The 15,062-nt window shown below is 63.9% G+C and overlaps 3 protein-coding genes across 3 annotated transcripts in view; all 3 read right to left on the reverse strand.

The window, feature by feature from the left end:
* MNEG_6861 (hypothetical protein) overlaps positions 1-4,160 on the reverse strand; it is a gene marked incomplete at both ends in the record, with an annotated part of 5,083 nt that extends 923 nt beyond the window's left edge. The window contains 9 exons of the mRNA XM_014044663.1: positions 271-350; positions 859-974; positions 1,285-1,329; positions 1,721-1,878; positions 2,517-2,689; positions 2,904-2,963; positions 3,121-3,383; positions 3,712-3,790; positions 4,085-4,160. Coding sequence (XP_013900117.1) covers positions 271-350; positions 859-974; positions 1,285-1,329; positions 1,721-1,878; positions 2,517-2,689; positions 2,904-2,963; positions 3,121-3,383; positions 3,712-3,790; positions 4,085-4,160 — 1,050 coding nt within the window. The remainder of the gene's footprint in view (positions 1-270; positions 351-858; positions 975-1,284; positions 1,330-1,720; positions 1,879-2,516; positions 2,690-2,903; positions 2,964-3,120; positions 3,384-3,711; positions 3,791-4,084) is intronic.
* Positions 4,161-9,308: 5,148 nt separating this feature from the next.
* On the reverse strand, positions 9,309-12,333 carry MNEG_6862 (hypothetical protein; the record flags this gene model as incomplete). The annotated part of the gene is made up of 8 exons (XM_014044664.1): positions 9,309-9,338; positions 9,734-9,828; positions 10,044-10,063; positions 10,348-10,463; positions 10,736-10,899; positions 11,370-11,520; positions 11,842-12,029; positions 12,255-12,333. 8 exons carry the CDS (start codon positions 12,331-12,333, stop codon positions 9,309-9,311), a joined length of 843 nt encoding a protein of 280 aa, XP_013900118.1.
* Positions 12,334-14,437: 2,104 nt separating this feature from the next.
* Positions 14,438-15,062, reverse strand: part of MNEG_6863 (hypothetical protein) — a gene marked incomplete at both ends in the record, with an annotated part of 1,754 nt that continues 1,129 nt past the window's right edge. Inside the window, one exon of the mRNA XM_014044665.1 lies at positions 14,438-14,882. Coding sequence (XP_013900119.1) covers positions 14,438-14,882 — 445 coding nt within the window. The remainder of the gene's footprint in view (positions 14,883-15,062) is intronic.

Raw genomic sequence — 15,062 nt, forward strand, 5'->3', positions numbered from 1 at the left:
GCGCTTGGGCGCGGGCGTGGGAGGGGGCCCAGTGTTCAGGGGCGGCTCGGCCGGCGCGCAGCGCGGACGGCGCGTCGTTGTCTCAGCGCACACTGTAAGCGGCACGCCGGCGGTCTCAGGTCACCAAGAGACAAAGACGGAGCTGAAGCCGCGGGCCAGTCCAATAATCCGATAGGGATGCCCGGGCCGAGCTGCTGTGCGCCGCGCCCCAGGGTCTGCGCGCCCTGTCAGCGCAGCTGAGTCTCGTCCTCCCCTGCTGCCCACCCTCACCTGCAGTGCGTCAACGCCGTCCAGGACGGCGTTGGCCACGTCAGTCGCCTCCGCGCGCGTCGGCCGCGGGGCGCCCACCACTGCGGGGGGCGAGGTGTGGTTGGGGGAAGGGCGGGGTTTGCACGAGCGGGAGGACTACAGAGGAAGGGGCGTGGCGGGCGCCGGCCATGGGCGAGCTGACAGGCGGCTTGCGCGGCCATGAAAGCTCGCCCCAACCCCACAGCCACAACGCCCCCTCTACTCTGGAGAGCCTCGCCCTGCACCCCTGCCCAAATCCAACATACGCCACGGCACACCTCACAAAAGAAGCTCTCATCCACCACCCACTCAACCCGTCAGCACGTCGACAGCCACAACAAGCAAACACGGCTCGGAAAAGTGCACACGCGCACTCAAGGAAGCACACACATACACACGCCCTCTGTCTCTCTCACCCTGTGACGCACGCGCACTCGCCCGCGCGTGCGCGCGCGGGCACACGCACACACGCACGCACACACGCACGCACGCACGCACGCACGCACGCACGCACACACAAACTTCCAGCCTCCCACACCCAAGCACGTGCACGAGCACCTCCCCACTCACTCGAGTCGACCAGCATGTTGATGGCCACAGGCTTCCCCACTAAGTTGGCCGCCAGCACGAGCGCCTTCTGCAGGGGGCACAGCTTCTCCGGCGGAACCTCCAGCCCCAGTGCACCCCTGCAGATGTTTGGAATTTGAATGTACGAGGCAAAAGGTGTCGAGGACGAGTTGACAAGGCGGGTCCGAGCGGGCCGCAGAGGGCGCTGGCGGCGTAGGGCAGCAAGGGTCTCCTCCCAAGCAATGCCGCGCAGGCGGGCGCCGCAGACGCACAGACCGCGGCACGCGCAGACCGGCGGCGCGCCGCGGGTGCGAGGGCCAAGGCGGGGCGGGCGCAAGATGGGGGCGGGCGGACGGATGAGGCAAGCGAGGTGATGATGCGCCCCTTCTCCCTCTCTGAACCCTAAACCTGCGGCCCCTGCGTACAAACCTGTTGAGGATGACTGCGTTTGACTCATCCAGGATCTCCGCAAACCTGCGAGGCGGGTGGCGGCGCGAGCGGCGTTGGTTGCGGCCCGAGGGGGCAGGTGGCCCCGGGATACCCACCACTCACGCAGACCCGGATGCGGGGGAGGGGTTCCCATGGCGCACACGCGGTCGCAGCTGGCCCTCTCCCCGTCTCAACGTGCTTGCTTCAGCCCTCCTCAAATTACGACGCGCGCCGTGATGCTCGACCCCCTGCGCACGCGCAACGCTGCCAAGCCTTCCCGACTGCTGATGTGTCCCTGAGAAACGCGCCACTTCCAGCCCCACAACCGCGGCCTGAGGCCGCTGGATCCGGGCAGGCGCCCCGTCACGTCCAGACCCCACAAAACGCACTGGCGACCCCTGCATCCACCAGCCCCAAAAAGCAGGCCGCGCCGCACCTGCCCAGCGCCGCTGCAGTGTTGACCTCTGCCGCGACGCCAGCGCAGGTTAGCCCCGCAGCGTCGAGCGCGGCGCGCGCGGCGGCGACGTCAGTGGCGCATCTGACGTACGACACGGCGACGAAATCGATCATGTCTGGGAAAGAGGCCGCCAGGGACTGCGGGGCGCCAGGGTTTGAGGGGTGCGTTTGTTGGCTTGTGTGCGACACAATGTGTGCGTGTGTCGAGGGGGTGTGTGCTTTGGGTAAGGGGAGGGGACGCACGCGCGTCCCACCGTTTCACATATGAAGTTGTGGTGAGGTGCTGCCAAGATGTGCCTTTTCAAAACAAAAACCAACCAGCACAGCTGCACAGCAGCTGCCGTCGTCTGCTGCGTGCGCCCTGCCAGCCCCCGTGCAACCATGCCCATTTCCCTGATGAGGAGCAGGAAAATGGCATGGTCTCCTCACTGACACGCCCTACCGCGGCGAATCACGCCTTCCCCATTGCAGCCCGGTACCCCACACCCACTCCCCCAGTGCCGGCCTTCCTGTTCCCCGTCCGGGAGGACCCAAGAGGAATTATGTGCAGTGCTTTGCACCTTGAGGGCCTCGACATCACTTGTTGACAGGATGGGCAAACTGTAGTTGGCAGACCCATCCGCCCCCCTCCCCAGCGCCGGCGCGCCGCCTGCGCCCGCTGCCGCTGCGCCGCTGCCGCAGCCCCCCCACTCCACGCCCGCCTCGCCGAGCGCGGCGGCGGTTGCGTCCGCCGCCTGGCGCTGCTGCTGCTGCCCGCCCGGATGCGAGAGTGTCACCAGGCCGCTGAGCGTGGCGGTGTTCAGCGCCTCGCACTCGACGTCACCCGGTGACGACACGCTCAGTACGCGCAGTGTCAGTAGGGAGGCGGAGGGGTCGGGGGTGACGCCCTGGGTGGAGCCGAGGGTCATGTAGCGCCCGACGTACAGCACGTCACCGGGTGACACCAGGCCTGATGGGGTTTATTTGGGGGAAGGAGGGTTCAGGGCAACAAAGGGTCGCAGCAGGCCGTGGCGGCGGTTGGACGCAATACAAAGGGGCGGCTGAAACAGTCGTGGGAGCGGCGCTGCCGCGCGCGGGCTCCCGTCTCGGAGACTGGGGCGCCGACAAGGCGGCGCCCCCTCCGCTTCCCAGCCGCCCCTCTGTCGGCGCGGGGCGGACCCCACTGGCCTTGAGACGAGCCACAAGCAGCGCCGCCTCAAGGACCTTGCACACCCCCGCCTCCCCTGCCTCCTCAAGACTACTCTGAACTGACCAAAGCCGAAACCAGGCGCCCCACATGCAACAATACACAAGATGATAAGATACGTGCCACGCCATCAGCGAGGCAAACTCCCTTTAGGCAACCAAAACCCCCCAGCTTCCCCAGAGAGGGGACCCCACCTGCAAACTCCTTGAAGCCGATCGGCAGCACGCTGCCCGACGCCTCCGCGCCCTCGCGCGCCGTAACCACCACACGGGCCCCCGCCTCAAACGCGAGGTCCTCTGTGTGGCGCCACCACCCGTTCGTATCCCGCGAGGTGGGGCGGCCGATGACTGGGATTTCGCGGCCCGAGGTGCCCACCACCACCCCGCAGAGGCGCTGCTCCAGGCGAGTTGCCGTTTGGAGGTTAGCCAGGGTGCGGCGGTGGAAGTCGAGGGGTCCCCTGGGGCGCGGGGCAAGGCAGAGGGGGTAGTGGAGAGGCGGCGCTTGGCCGGACGAGGGGTAGCAGAGGCAGCGGGATGGTTGAAATATGGAAGATTGCGCAGCAAAGCGGGTGCAGGGAGACGGGGATTTGGGTTGTCAACAGCAAGCCTGCTCGTGCTGCCAATGCATGATGGTGCTCGGTTGGCCTTTCTTGCACGCGGCCAACCCAGATGTGTTCGCCCTGAGATTTCATGGATGATCCCTCCCATGCATTCGCCTGTTATCAACAAACGCCAGAGCCATCGGGCACAGATGCATGAACGGGGGCGGTTGCGTGCAGCACGCACCACGTGAGGTTGATCCGCGCCAGGGACATGCCGGCGCGCAGCATGGCACGAAGCGTATCCACATCCTGGGATGCCGGGCCTGCGGGGCAGAGGATAGGGGGATGCGATGGTGGGGGCGAGGCGCCCTCGCATGTGCGCCGCGCGTGGACGTGAGTGCGCATGGCGACCCATGTACGCCGGATGGCTTCGCGGCTGGCCGGCTGCCGGCTGCATGTCGCGCAAAGCCTCCTGTTTGGCGCTGGCATTGCATGCGGCAGAAAGGGTCCCCTGGGGCTGTCCAGAGTAGCAAGGGGCATCGTCGGAGGCAAGGCGCGCGCCGCAGGCGGGGGTGATCGCATGCATCAGCAGAGCATGCGCGGCTGCCACGGCATACCGATGGTGGCACAGATCTTGGTGGCGGGCGCGCGCGCGCCTGGATCGTCGGCCGTGCTGCGGCAGAGGCTTGCCATGCTAGCCGGTGCCCTGAAGGCAGACCCGCCCGGCTTGGCGGGCAACGAGCGGCGCGCGTACGCGACGCCGCTGTCGCCGCCCCCGCCGAAAAGCGCCATATGAGGTGCGGTGCGGCACAGGCCGAGGTCTGCGCTGGAGGCAGAGTACTATTTCACGTCCTGGTTCGCTCTATGTGTGTCTGAGGTCCGCCAAACGAAGGGGCCCGACAGTATCGACGCGGGTGTACGGTAGCTCGATCGTGCTGATGGCGGCGTGCAGGATAGTATAAATGACTCTCAGCTAGTGTGTGGATATAATCAGAAGATGGAGGGGCCACAACAGCACTGGTCAAAAAATGCGCCGGATCCGGCATCTGTGTGAGCGTGCACTGCATGACTCGCTCCAATCGCGCTTTTCACAAGGCCCATGCACTTGGCTTCTCATGTTACCACTGGGAGCTCCAAATATCTACACATTGATATGTGGCACAACCTGTCGCCCTTGATACTGGTGTCAGCAACACTGCTGGCAGCCCTCGCCGCCGCCACAAAGTCCGGACTGCCCCTGGGTGCTCCTCGTTTCCGGGGCTGCATCACATGTCGGTTTACTTGTGCATGTGTGTGTGCGCTTTTGTTTACGACCACACACACAATAAACTGCGCCATTGATGCAAGAAAAGCCCAAAGCAGTGAAAATCCTCGCTGGCAGCAACAGCACCATGAGGCAAACTGCTCTTGACCACCATCTGCGCAGCGATGTTGGATGCGACGCGCGCAGCAGGCGAGAAGCAACCGCCTGCTGCCAGCCACAGCATTGCACCCGCTGGTGATGAAACAAAGGTCGCGGCGGCGCCGATTGCAACAACACGCAATGCCAAACAGCCGCGCCTTTTGCACCCAGAGGACCACCGAAGGGCACTAAAACCGCCTCCCAAGCTCATGAGGGAGGCGCGCAGTACCGGCCAGCAGGGCCCGCAGGCCCTCATGCTCGACTGCCGGCCGGCATCGCAAAGCAACCGATAATCCCTGTGCTCAGCCTTTGTGCATTGCGGCCGGCCAGCTCGCCCCGTCCACTGAAGCCAGGCAAGTGCTTTGCTTCAGTGCACACCGGGGCGCCCAGGCCGGCCCCCTCGGCTCGTGTGCGGGGCTTGCCGCCTGGGTCTGCCCGTCGCTGTGAGGGCGTGGGGGGCCCAGCCGCCGTGCGGCCGCACCGCATTGTCTTGTAACACAAGGTGACACCAGCCAACGCCATTCCCGACGCCCACAGCCATGTGCGGGCAGGTGGACTGTGCTGCTTGCCATGACACTGTGGAGCACGCCACTAGTATACAATATAAATTGGGCAGCTCGCTCAGCATGTACCCCATCGGCAGGCCCACAAGCGGCAGGCCTTTCCATGCACACGTTCGCGGGATCCTGCAAAACTGCATTCGTAGGGGGGACACACAGAGCCGCGGCAGGGCGCGCACTGGCATCGGCGACGCCGGTGCGGTCTGTTGGGGCTCACTTGCGTCAGATCTGTGTGAGCACCTTGCACACATTATTGCTGACTGGGCGCCCGGCGGCACTGGCATCTGTGCGTTAGCTGCTCAGAGACGGGGCCAGGTGGTGGACGCTGTGGATCCAGTCCTGACGAGATTCATCTGATAGTGTACATGACACAACGGGTGTATGATCATCAATGCCGCGTCGCTGCCCGGTGCATTTAATGCACGCCATGTGACGAAATCCTGGCGCTGCTGCCAGACTACGCTGCCCTGTGGCGGCGCACGCGCCGCATGCGGATTTCGCGCCTGCGGCTGCTCCGTCGCCTCCGTTTTCTCCTGTTGCTGCTGAGCATGCTGCTGCGGCTACTGTTGCCGGCGTCGCTGTCGTCACTGGTGCTGTCGTCGCTGCTGCTGTCGTAGCTGCTGCTGTCATCGCTGCTGCTGTCATCGCTGCTGCTGTCGTCGCTGCTGGCCCCCCTGCAGGCGCAGCAGCAGCAGAGTCAACGAGCGGGTGACATGAATCCCGCAACATCGTCGCCTGCCAGCGACCAGATAGAAATGCAGGCTTGCTTAAACTCTGACCGCAGCCACCACAGACGGGGAAACGTGTAATGGAAGTCTCACACTGTCGCCACCGCGAACGATGTTATCGCGTCCACCATGCGGAACACCGTCTCTTCCAAATGCGCTTGTTGGAGAAGCTGCATTTGCATGCTGCTCCAGGCGCACTGCAAAAGCATTGCGACCCCGGTAAGGAGCAAGATGCTCTCCTCAGGCGTCAACATGATCTATAGCGCGATCTGAACGGGTGTATATCGAAATATGTTTCATTAAGTCATGATCATGTTCCAATCCTTGAGTTGCGCCGGCAAGGTGCAGGCCTGGCGTTCCGAGCAGGTCGTCCAGGGCAACTTTTGAAATTCTACATCAGTAAAATTCCGAGATGATGCATCAGCGTTGCACGACAGCCTTGGCTGGGTGATTGATGCCATCATATAATCGCCTCTACACTTTAAAACATACCTGTCATACCTGCCCAGCATGTGGCGGAGAGGTCGTTACCCCTGGTGCGCATGCAGCAGCAACGAAGGCCAGCGGCTTGCCGTCGCTACTGTGGCTGTGTCGCTACTGTGGCCCTAAAACAGTAGCGACTCAACTGTGTCGTCAAGCTTGCACAGCAGCCTTGGACTTGTTTGACCGCAAGCCGCTGACACCGGCTGGAATCTGAATTCCAAGGATCACTGAGGCTTGTACAAATTCGACGCCAAGCTGGTGGGAGCAGCCTTAGCAGTGCCCAGTGCACCAGTGCACCAGTGCAGCATTGCAGCTCACTGAGCTGGTGGCTGCTCTTGATGAAGGCCCGCGGGGGCTCACCACCTGTGAGGATCGTACCACAAATGCTTGTGCACATGCACACACAAGGGTATGCAAGCACATGTAAGTGTGTGTGTTTGTGTGTGTTTGTGTGTGTGTGTGTGTGTGTGTGTGTGTGTGTGTGTGTGTGTGTGTGTGTGTGTGCAACGCGCAGTTTTTTTGTATGATGAACTCCCCCACAACATGTTTCCCACCAGGGAAGGCTGTTCTATGGCCCGCATGACCAGCGCTCTGAATCATGCAGCTAGCTGGAGGAGAGGCTTACATTGGGAAGTGGCCCAGCATCTTGCAGACATGTTAGGTTGCGGAGCTGATGCGCCCGGCAAAAGGTGTTTTTCTGGTGACCCTTGTTGAGACGCGGGCTTGTATGTCTTGTGCTGCGGCTGCGCAGAGGTGAAAATCACGAGCAATGGTGACCTGCAACCGCCCTGAACCAGTCATGAGCAGACACAAGAGGATCACTTATCATACTTGTCTCCGGTGTGGTGCGGTCGTTTTTCACATGCCCTGCCAAAACCACTCCTCATTCACAGTCCTCTCCTGCTCAAGTGTGACGCCCTTCCTCGTTGTGCAGCGGACGCGCGGCCCTTTACACACTGCTTGCGCTGCCCCCAAACAGGTAAGGGTCCGCAGTCGGTTGCCCCCTTGGTGCTGAGCTGCGCCGACAGAAGTGCGGGAGGACCACGTGGCTTGGCAGATAAAGAGGAACGGCACGGCATGCGGGACGCACAATACGCTCTCGACGCTGGCAGACACAACGGCACTAGAAACCGCTCGGCGCAGCCTTGGCTTTCAATTGGGCCTATTCAAATATAGCGCGGCCCCACAACGGCGGGTGCGGCGTAGATTTAGAAATCAACAAAAAGAACACCTGGACAGCCAAAGAAAGCCCGTCCCCAAGGGTCGGACAGTGCTGCAAGAAAGAGCGTCAAGGCGGGCAAGCAATTCTCCACGCATGCGTGGCGGCGATGCGGGGAAGCCGCGTGGAAGGTGGGTGCAGCGCAGACGTGTGCCTGGTGAGACGCAAAGCAGACTGGCCGGGGCTGAATGGGTGCAGCGGCGCGCCTGTCGTGTGTGATTTATCGTTGTCCTGGTGGGTGCGTTTCAGGGCGTGATGGGGCGTGGTAAAGGGCAAGGCTGATCAACGCCAAATGGGCACCTGGTCACTGGAGAGCACGGGCGCCGACGGCGCCCGCCTGGATAATCGTTTTGGCCCGGAATTCCTGAAAATAGAAGCCCTGAACCCCAAGGACTCAATGAGCAGGCCACCCAAACGTTCAACAGGCGGCCCCTTGCAGCTGCCTCCGCGGCGGCGCCTCGAAGCCATCAAACGCCCGCAGATCCTTTTCGAACTCCCTCCAAAGCAGCCGACTGCTCGGCAGAGCACGGCTGCCGTCCTCCCGCGGTCCAGCCTAGTCGAAGGCCGGACGCACCGAAACGGCGGCGCATGCCAGGGCTCGCAGGCGTACGCGCTTGCAGCCGCGCCGGGGGAATGGGATTCGAATGCTGCCAAAATGGGATTCGAATCGCAGGTGGTGGTTGGGCCTTGCTGCAATGTGGGGCTAAGGTGGTGGTGGAGGTATGGCAGGCCGAGCCCGCAGCTGTCAATGGGTCGAGCAGCACCGAGCAGCGCCGAACGCGCAGGCCACGTCGGCGGCGGCCACGAGGGCGGCGCCGTGCGCTGCGGGCAATCGAAACAGGTGCGCGGGCTCGAACGGACGCGTGTGTTGCAGACCCGGAGGACCCGGCGGCCGGCTGCCGCGTTGGGGGCGGGGGCGCCCAGCGGCGGCCGCAGATGCGCAGCCGTGCTGCTGTGCATGGCCGCATGCCGCACCCAAGACGGGTGGCTCTGTCGCGAGGTTGCGCCGCTCAATGGGATAAGAAATTTGTGTGCAGTTGCGTGATTTCTGGCGCGCGGGGCGGATATGATCGGGAGGTCAGCAGGCATCGGCTTCCGGGAAGCTTCTGCATGGCCTCCCCAACCCTATCCTATGCTGTTTCTTCGTATGCCCAAGAGGAAGTGAAAGCAAAAAGGGTTCGCGCTGCGCAGCACGATGTGCGCGGCAGAGGGACGCGATGCGCATCAAATGCTGCAGACGCTGTGCTGCAGCAGGCCAGGGGGCGCTCAGCTGGCAGGCAGCCGCCACGCGCCGCACATGTGCTTGAGCGGGCGGTGCGGCGGCGAACCCTTGGTGACACGGGCAGCCAAGGGGCCGGCCATGACGTCCGCGGGCGGCGGAGACGGGCGGCCATGATCGTGCGTAAGCAGCTGCCAGTGGGCAGGGTGGTGCGCCCGTCTGCTTGCTTCTCAGTCCTTGTGCATGATCGAGGGGCGCACCTGGGGGCGGGGGCGCGGAAGGGGTCGGAGGGCAGAGTTGTGTGGCAGCAGACTTTTGAGTCGGCAAGGGTGGACAGGGACGACGAGCACCTTGTGAACAAGGGTGACACGATCAGTTGTCCTAGTTGTGCAGAGACGCGCGTTGCCAGATTGCAATCCCCACTCTCGGGGTCCCATGCGGATCGGCCGGCCTGCTCAGGCTATTCACGACAAGGAACAGCAGGCGTCCTCCTCACCCCGCGTCCCCCGCAGCCCGACGACCCCCAGCGGGCCCCCCGGCGCCGTTCCAATGGCTGTTTGTATCCTGGCTGTCCCTGCCTGCCCGCGCGCTGCCGGGGGCCCGCTAACTGACGTTGGAGGGCCTGTGATGCATCCGCAACACCCCGCGCGCCCACCTCTCCCCAGGTGCCGTGCTGGATGTCCACTTTCCAATTCCAGGGCGGGTAGTTGGTGGCCGGGTCGATGCGGGCGTTGTCAGTGATGGTCACGTCTGTGGGGGTGCGGAGTGGTGGGGTGGGAGGGAGGGGCAGGGGCGGGCGATTTTGGCAGCCCAGGCGGCAGGGTTGTTGAGGCGCCGTGAGCATCAGGGAGGTTTGCCGACGATGGTTTCAATGGTTTTAACGGTGACCAGCTTCACCCCCCACTGCTTCGAAGCAGCTGCTGGGCTGGGCGCAGCCATACTCCCGCTCCAGATCGTGCGCTCACCAGCACAGTTGTAGAACTCCCTGCAATTGACAACCACGCGGGTGCGTTGGAGAAGCAGCAGCAGTGAGAGCAAGACCGTGGCAAAAATGAATTTGATTTGCAGCAGCGATGGCAGCAAGAAGGGCGCTGGCATCCGACCCTTAATGCTCAGCCAGGCGCCTCTAGCAGCAGCGCCGTGCCGCGCCCCAGGCAGGCACAGCATAGATTGCTCAGGCGGGGCAAGGGGGGGGGACAGCACAGATAACAGCACGGAGGGCTCAGCCTCCGCCTCTTGGATGCAACATGATGCCCCCTGCGCGCTCACTCTGGGTAGGCGGCGCCTTTGGTGCCGCAGGTTGGGTACACCTGCTTGTTGGTGCACTGCGGGAACGGGTTCCCCTTCTCGCACGGCGGCCAGCAGCTGTGGCCGGTGGTCCAGACCTGTCACGCGCGGCCGCGCCGAGGCGGGGGCAAAGGTGGTCGAGGCGGGCTGCCTGTTAGAAAGCGTTCTGCTGGAATCCCTCCTTGCCGCAATGCCATACCACACCGCCCCTTCAAATCCCTGCGCGCCCTGGCTCCCTGAGAAACGCGCTCGTGTGCTTCCACACTGCCTTTCCTTCCTGCCCAGCCGGTGCCCTTTTCACAACGATCGCGCCCGAGCCAGCCCCTGCCGCGCCGCCCCTGGGCGCTGCACCGCCTGCGGCCAGCCTCACCCATTGTAGCTTGCAGTGGCTGCATTTGAAGTCCTTGGGCAGGGCCCACTTTGTGCGGTATACCCACATGTCCTTGAACGCGTTGCAGAGCCGCTGGCTGGTGCAGCCCCAGCCGGCAGTGTCGGGGATCGCGGGCATGCGGTACGCGGAGAAGGTGCCGTCACCTGGCGCGTGTGTGCGTGTGTGCATGTGTGTGTGTGTATTGGGTGTGTGTGCAAGGAGGGTTGGGTGCGGGTGCTTGCGTTCGTGCATGTGTGTTGTGGTGTGTGCATGCGGGCGCGCAAGTCTTCATGCCTGCTTGCGTGTACGTGCACTTTTGCATGTGTATGTGTGTGTTTGTGCATGTGCATGTGTGCTTGTGCGTGTGTGTGAGTACGTGCAAGGTGCGTGTGCAAGGTGTGGGCATGCGTGTGAGCGATTGCAGAGTTGTGTGAATCACGCATGCGTTCAGTTGCACACCGGCAGGGTCATTGGAACCAGGCTGGCGCCCGACAACGCATGTTGGCGATGTTTTCCCTGCTGCCGATTTCACTCCCACGTTTTCTCCTATCAGAACGCCTGTGCCGCCCGCCGCCGGGCAGGCCTGAAATCATCATGCCCAACCCAGCCCCCGAAGGGACTCCGTGCCGCCCACCGTATCGCGGGGCGTCGCCGCCATAGTTGCCGCCCGTCCACTTGTCTATGCCCGGGAGGTACCAAGACTTCACGCCCTTCTTCACGCCATGGCCTTTGAGGTACAGATTCTTGCACTTGCCCTGCTTGGGCTTGGCGTCCAAGGGGCAAACCTGGCGGGGGGCGGGACGGTTGATGACAGGGATCGGCTGGGTTGGCGCAGACGGGCGTTGGGGGAGGCGCGCCGCCCTGAAAGGCTTCTTGGCAACTCAGGCTGCATGCGATGCGATGTCTGCATGCGAGTGCACAACGGGCGCCTTGGAACGTGCTCCATGCATGCGCATGCGGCCTGGACTGCCATGACCATGCCGCGCTCCCCTGCTGGCCCTTTGCAGCCATTGCATGCGCCCCTGCACGTGCATGCGGCCCGGAACGCCTTGCTCATGCTCATGCGGCGCTCCCCTGCTGGCCCTTTGCGGCGGTTGCATGCGCACCTGCATGCTCATGCGGCCCATGTGGTTGACCGCCACCACGACATCAACGTTGATGACTTGCCCTGTGGTGTAAGTCACCACAGGCGACGTGGGCTTATCCCACCGGTCCTCGTTGTGCGCGTCGCCGCAGTAGTTGCGGCGGCCGTCAGGATACCGCAGCCGCCCCTTGTCGCTGACCGTGGCGGCGCCTGCGGATTGGAGCGGAGGGCTTGGTAAGGGTGCTAGCTGCTGTGCGGCGTCCCCAGGGGTCGCCAGCGGTGCCAGCAGGCGGCTGCCACCGGCTCAGACGCGGCAGCGGCTTAATGGACGACGGTCTTCCACGCTGTCGGCGCTCGCTCTGCCACCAGCGGGCCGGCAGTTGGCCGCCCGCGGGGCCGCGCGAGCACGCCCCCGCTCGCGCCGGCGCCGCGCACCGCCAGCCGACAGGCCGTGGGCGTAGTTGAACCCCGTCTGCAGGTAGGCCATCCAATTGCGGGACCGTGGCTGGATCATGATGCCATGGCTGACAGCCTCCTGGGCCAGCAGCTGCAGCAGCAGCACCTTGAGAACCGTCGCTGGCCACCGAGCGCGAGGGCGCGGGGCGGCCAACGTTGCTGCTGGGCGGGCGGCGAACGCTGTCATTTCCGGGAGCTGCGGGAGGCGGGACGGGAGGTGAGGGCCGGGGGTTGGGTTGATGGGCACCCGTCGCAGGTCGCCCAGGCGTGGCACCCGGCAGGTGCGCGTCCCGACGGCTGAGGAACGGGCCCCTGCGGGATCGATGTGCAATTGGTACCCGCTACATGCAAACGCGACGCTCAGAGGGTCGCGCAGCCGGCACCAGGTTTGAGACACACAACGTACCGTACCCTCTTGCCAATCGATTTGGATCTCTAGGTCAATAGATTCACTTCGTGCAAATTATTATCACAGCCAACCCGTCGGTAATCTCATCGACAGACAGGGCTACCACGCGCGCAGAGACTGCTGTGTCAGTCGGGCTCAGCAAAACTCGCCGGAGTACATGCACCCGTATGGAGGATTCGAGATGTGTGTGGTGATTAAAAGCAGTAATGAGCCGCAGGTGCAGCGGACTTGGGTCAACCTCCACAGACCTTTTGCCCGAGTCACCCGTCACGCCGCCTTGGGTTACGCCTGGGGGGGCTGCCCCAGCCCCAAGCGCCGTGCCACGTAGGTCGCAGCAGGCCTAAGAAATGACTGCCGAGCACCATTGCTCGACTTTTTTCCTAGTCAGAATCAATCACTGCACCGGCAGACGAGGGAGGCCAAAGCCAAATACTGTAGGCCGCCAACGGCCATACCAAGCAGCAGGTGACCGCGAAGGGCCGGCACGCTCCCCCCAAGCGCGTAGCGGCTCCAGGCGCGAAAATTCAAGGCTGCTTTGTACAACTGTCCCGGAATGGGCCTTGGGAAGACTCTTGACATCCTGGACTGCACAGCAGTCTGCCCCTGGAACCCACAGTGGGCAAGTGCACATGAACCACCAAGCTGGTGGTTTGGCGGCGGGCATTCTTGCGCCAGAGGGGACACATCGCCGGCGCACCCATTGCCCCACAAGCAAGCCATGCAGGCAAAATCTTATCCAATACCCAATGCTGCATGTATTACAGCCGCCATGGCCGCGCCGAACCCCCAGGGCATCCCTCGCCGTCGTGCGCCACCCAGCCGTCCGACCGCCCATTCAAAAGGCAGATTTACACTGAGGGGATTCCGCGGGACGCAGTGGCTTCCAGCACTTGGCGGCGACAGCGCCCGCTCCCCAGGGGCTCCTGGCCACGGCGCCACGGCCACGGGGCCGCGGCACCGGCTCAGGGCACCTCCCCGCGCCTCTCACAGGGTCTGGGCGACGATGGGGACTGAATACGCTACAACATCCAAGAGAATCGCTGCATCGGTTTCGGGCTGAGCGAAATGGCGTCGAAACTTTAAGGTGAATGATGGAGAGTGGGGTAGACGCAGCGCGGGCGCCGCAGGCAGTGCTGCAGCGGGCGGCAGCTACCTGGCGTCTCTGCTGATGTGGCGTGGCCAGGGCGCCGAAGCGAACGAAAGGCGTCCGTGGAGGGGTGTGCGCGCCGGGTTTGATAAAGAAAGGGGCCGCGCAGATGGGTTGGCGCGGAATGGCCGCAGGGGGCGGCAGGGGTTAGAATTGCGTTGTTCGAGGCTGGAAACTGGAGACCAAACGACGAGGGTCGCCACGGCGGGCTGGCGTGCGGGGGGACGGGTACATTTCCAACCTCACAGGGAAGGCCGATGGGGACCTGGCAGGCCGCACACAAACACCCAATTCAAAACGAGCACAAGCAGGGGAACTCACAGCATCCATAACACGCGCCCGCAGTGCAGCCCGGGCCTGCTGCAATCGGCCCGCCAGCTGACAAGGGCCAGGGCCGCCGAGCGCCGCAGCAGCATGAGTTGGGGCTGTGCTGATGCAGCCCGAGCGCGGGGCCGCACCGCGCGCGGCCTCGCCAACAATGCGCAGTCCACGCCCTGCGCGCAGCGTGACGGCCCCTTGGGCGCACGGCGGGCGCAAAAGCGGACGCCCGCCTCCGCCGCGCGGGGCGGGGCCCAGGCTAGGGCCGGGGCCGGTCCGACGCATCGCTCACAGGATCTTCCGCCGCTGCGTGTACCTCATAATCGCCACAAACATGTAGCAGCACCCCAGCACAATCGCCAGCGTGACGCCCCAGAACCCGGCCACGCTGAACTCGAGCGTGCTCTTCATGTTCATCCCAAATATGCCCGCGACCATCGCGCCGACAGCCGCCGCGAAGCTGCCCATCGACAGCATCAGCTCCAGCCGGTTGACCTCGTAGCGTCTCGCCGACAGGCTGACCCCGATCGACTCCTCGAGGTCGCGCGCCCCCTCCAGCTGCCGCTCGGCTTCCGACTGGGTCCCGCTGGCCCGCTGCAGGTAGTACTCCAGCAGATCCTCCACCTCCTCCAGCTCCCGCTCCTCCTCCTCTTGATCTACGAGCTCGTCGATGGCGTCCTGGGCGTCCTGGTACTCGTCCTCCGGGTCAAAGTCGTCCGCCTCGCGGCTGCGGCTGCTGGGGGTGGGGGTGCGTGCGTGTCTTGTGTGTGTGCGTACGTGTGTGTGTGTGTGTGTGTCTGGGGTGGCATCTCATTGTGATGTGTGTAGACGTGTGCGTGCGTGAGCGAGTGTGTCGAGTGTTGTGTGCATGTGTGTGTGTGTGTGTGTTTGTGAGTGTGTGTGTGTGTGTGTG

Source organism: Monoraphidium neglectum (genome assembly GCF_000611645.1).
Source record: "Monoraphidium neglectum strain SAG 48.87 unplaced genomic scaffold scaffold01159, whole genome shotgun sequence".
NCBI lineage: Eukaryota > Viridiplantae > Chlorophyta > Chlorophyceae > Sphaeropleales > Selenastraceae > Monoraphidium > Monoraphidium neglectum.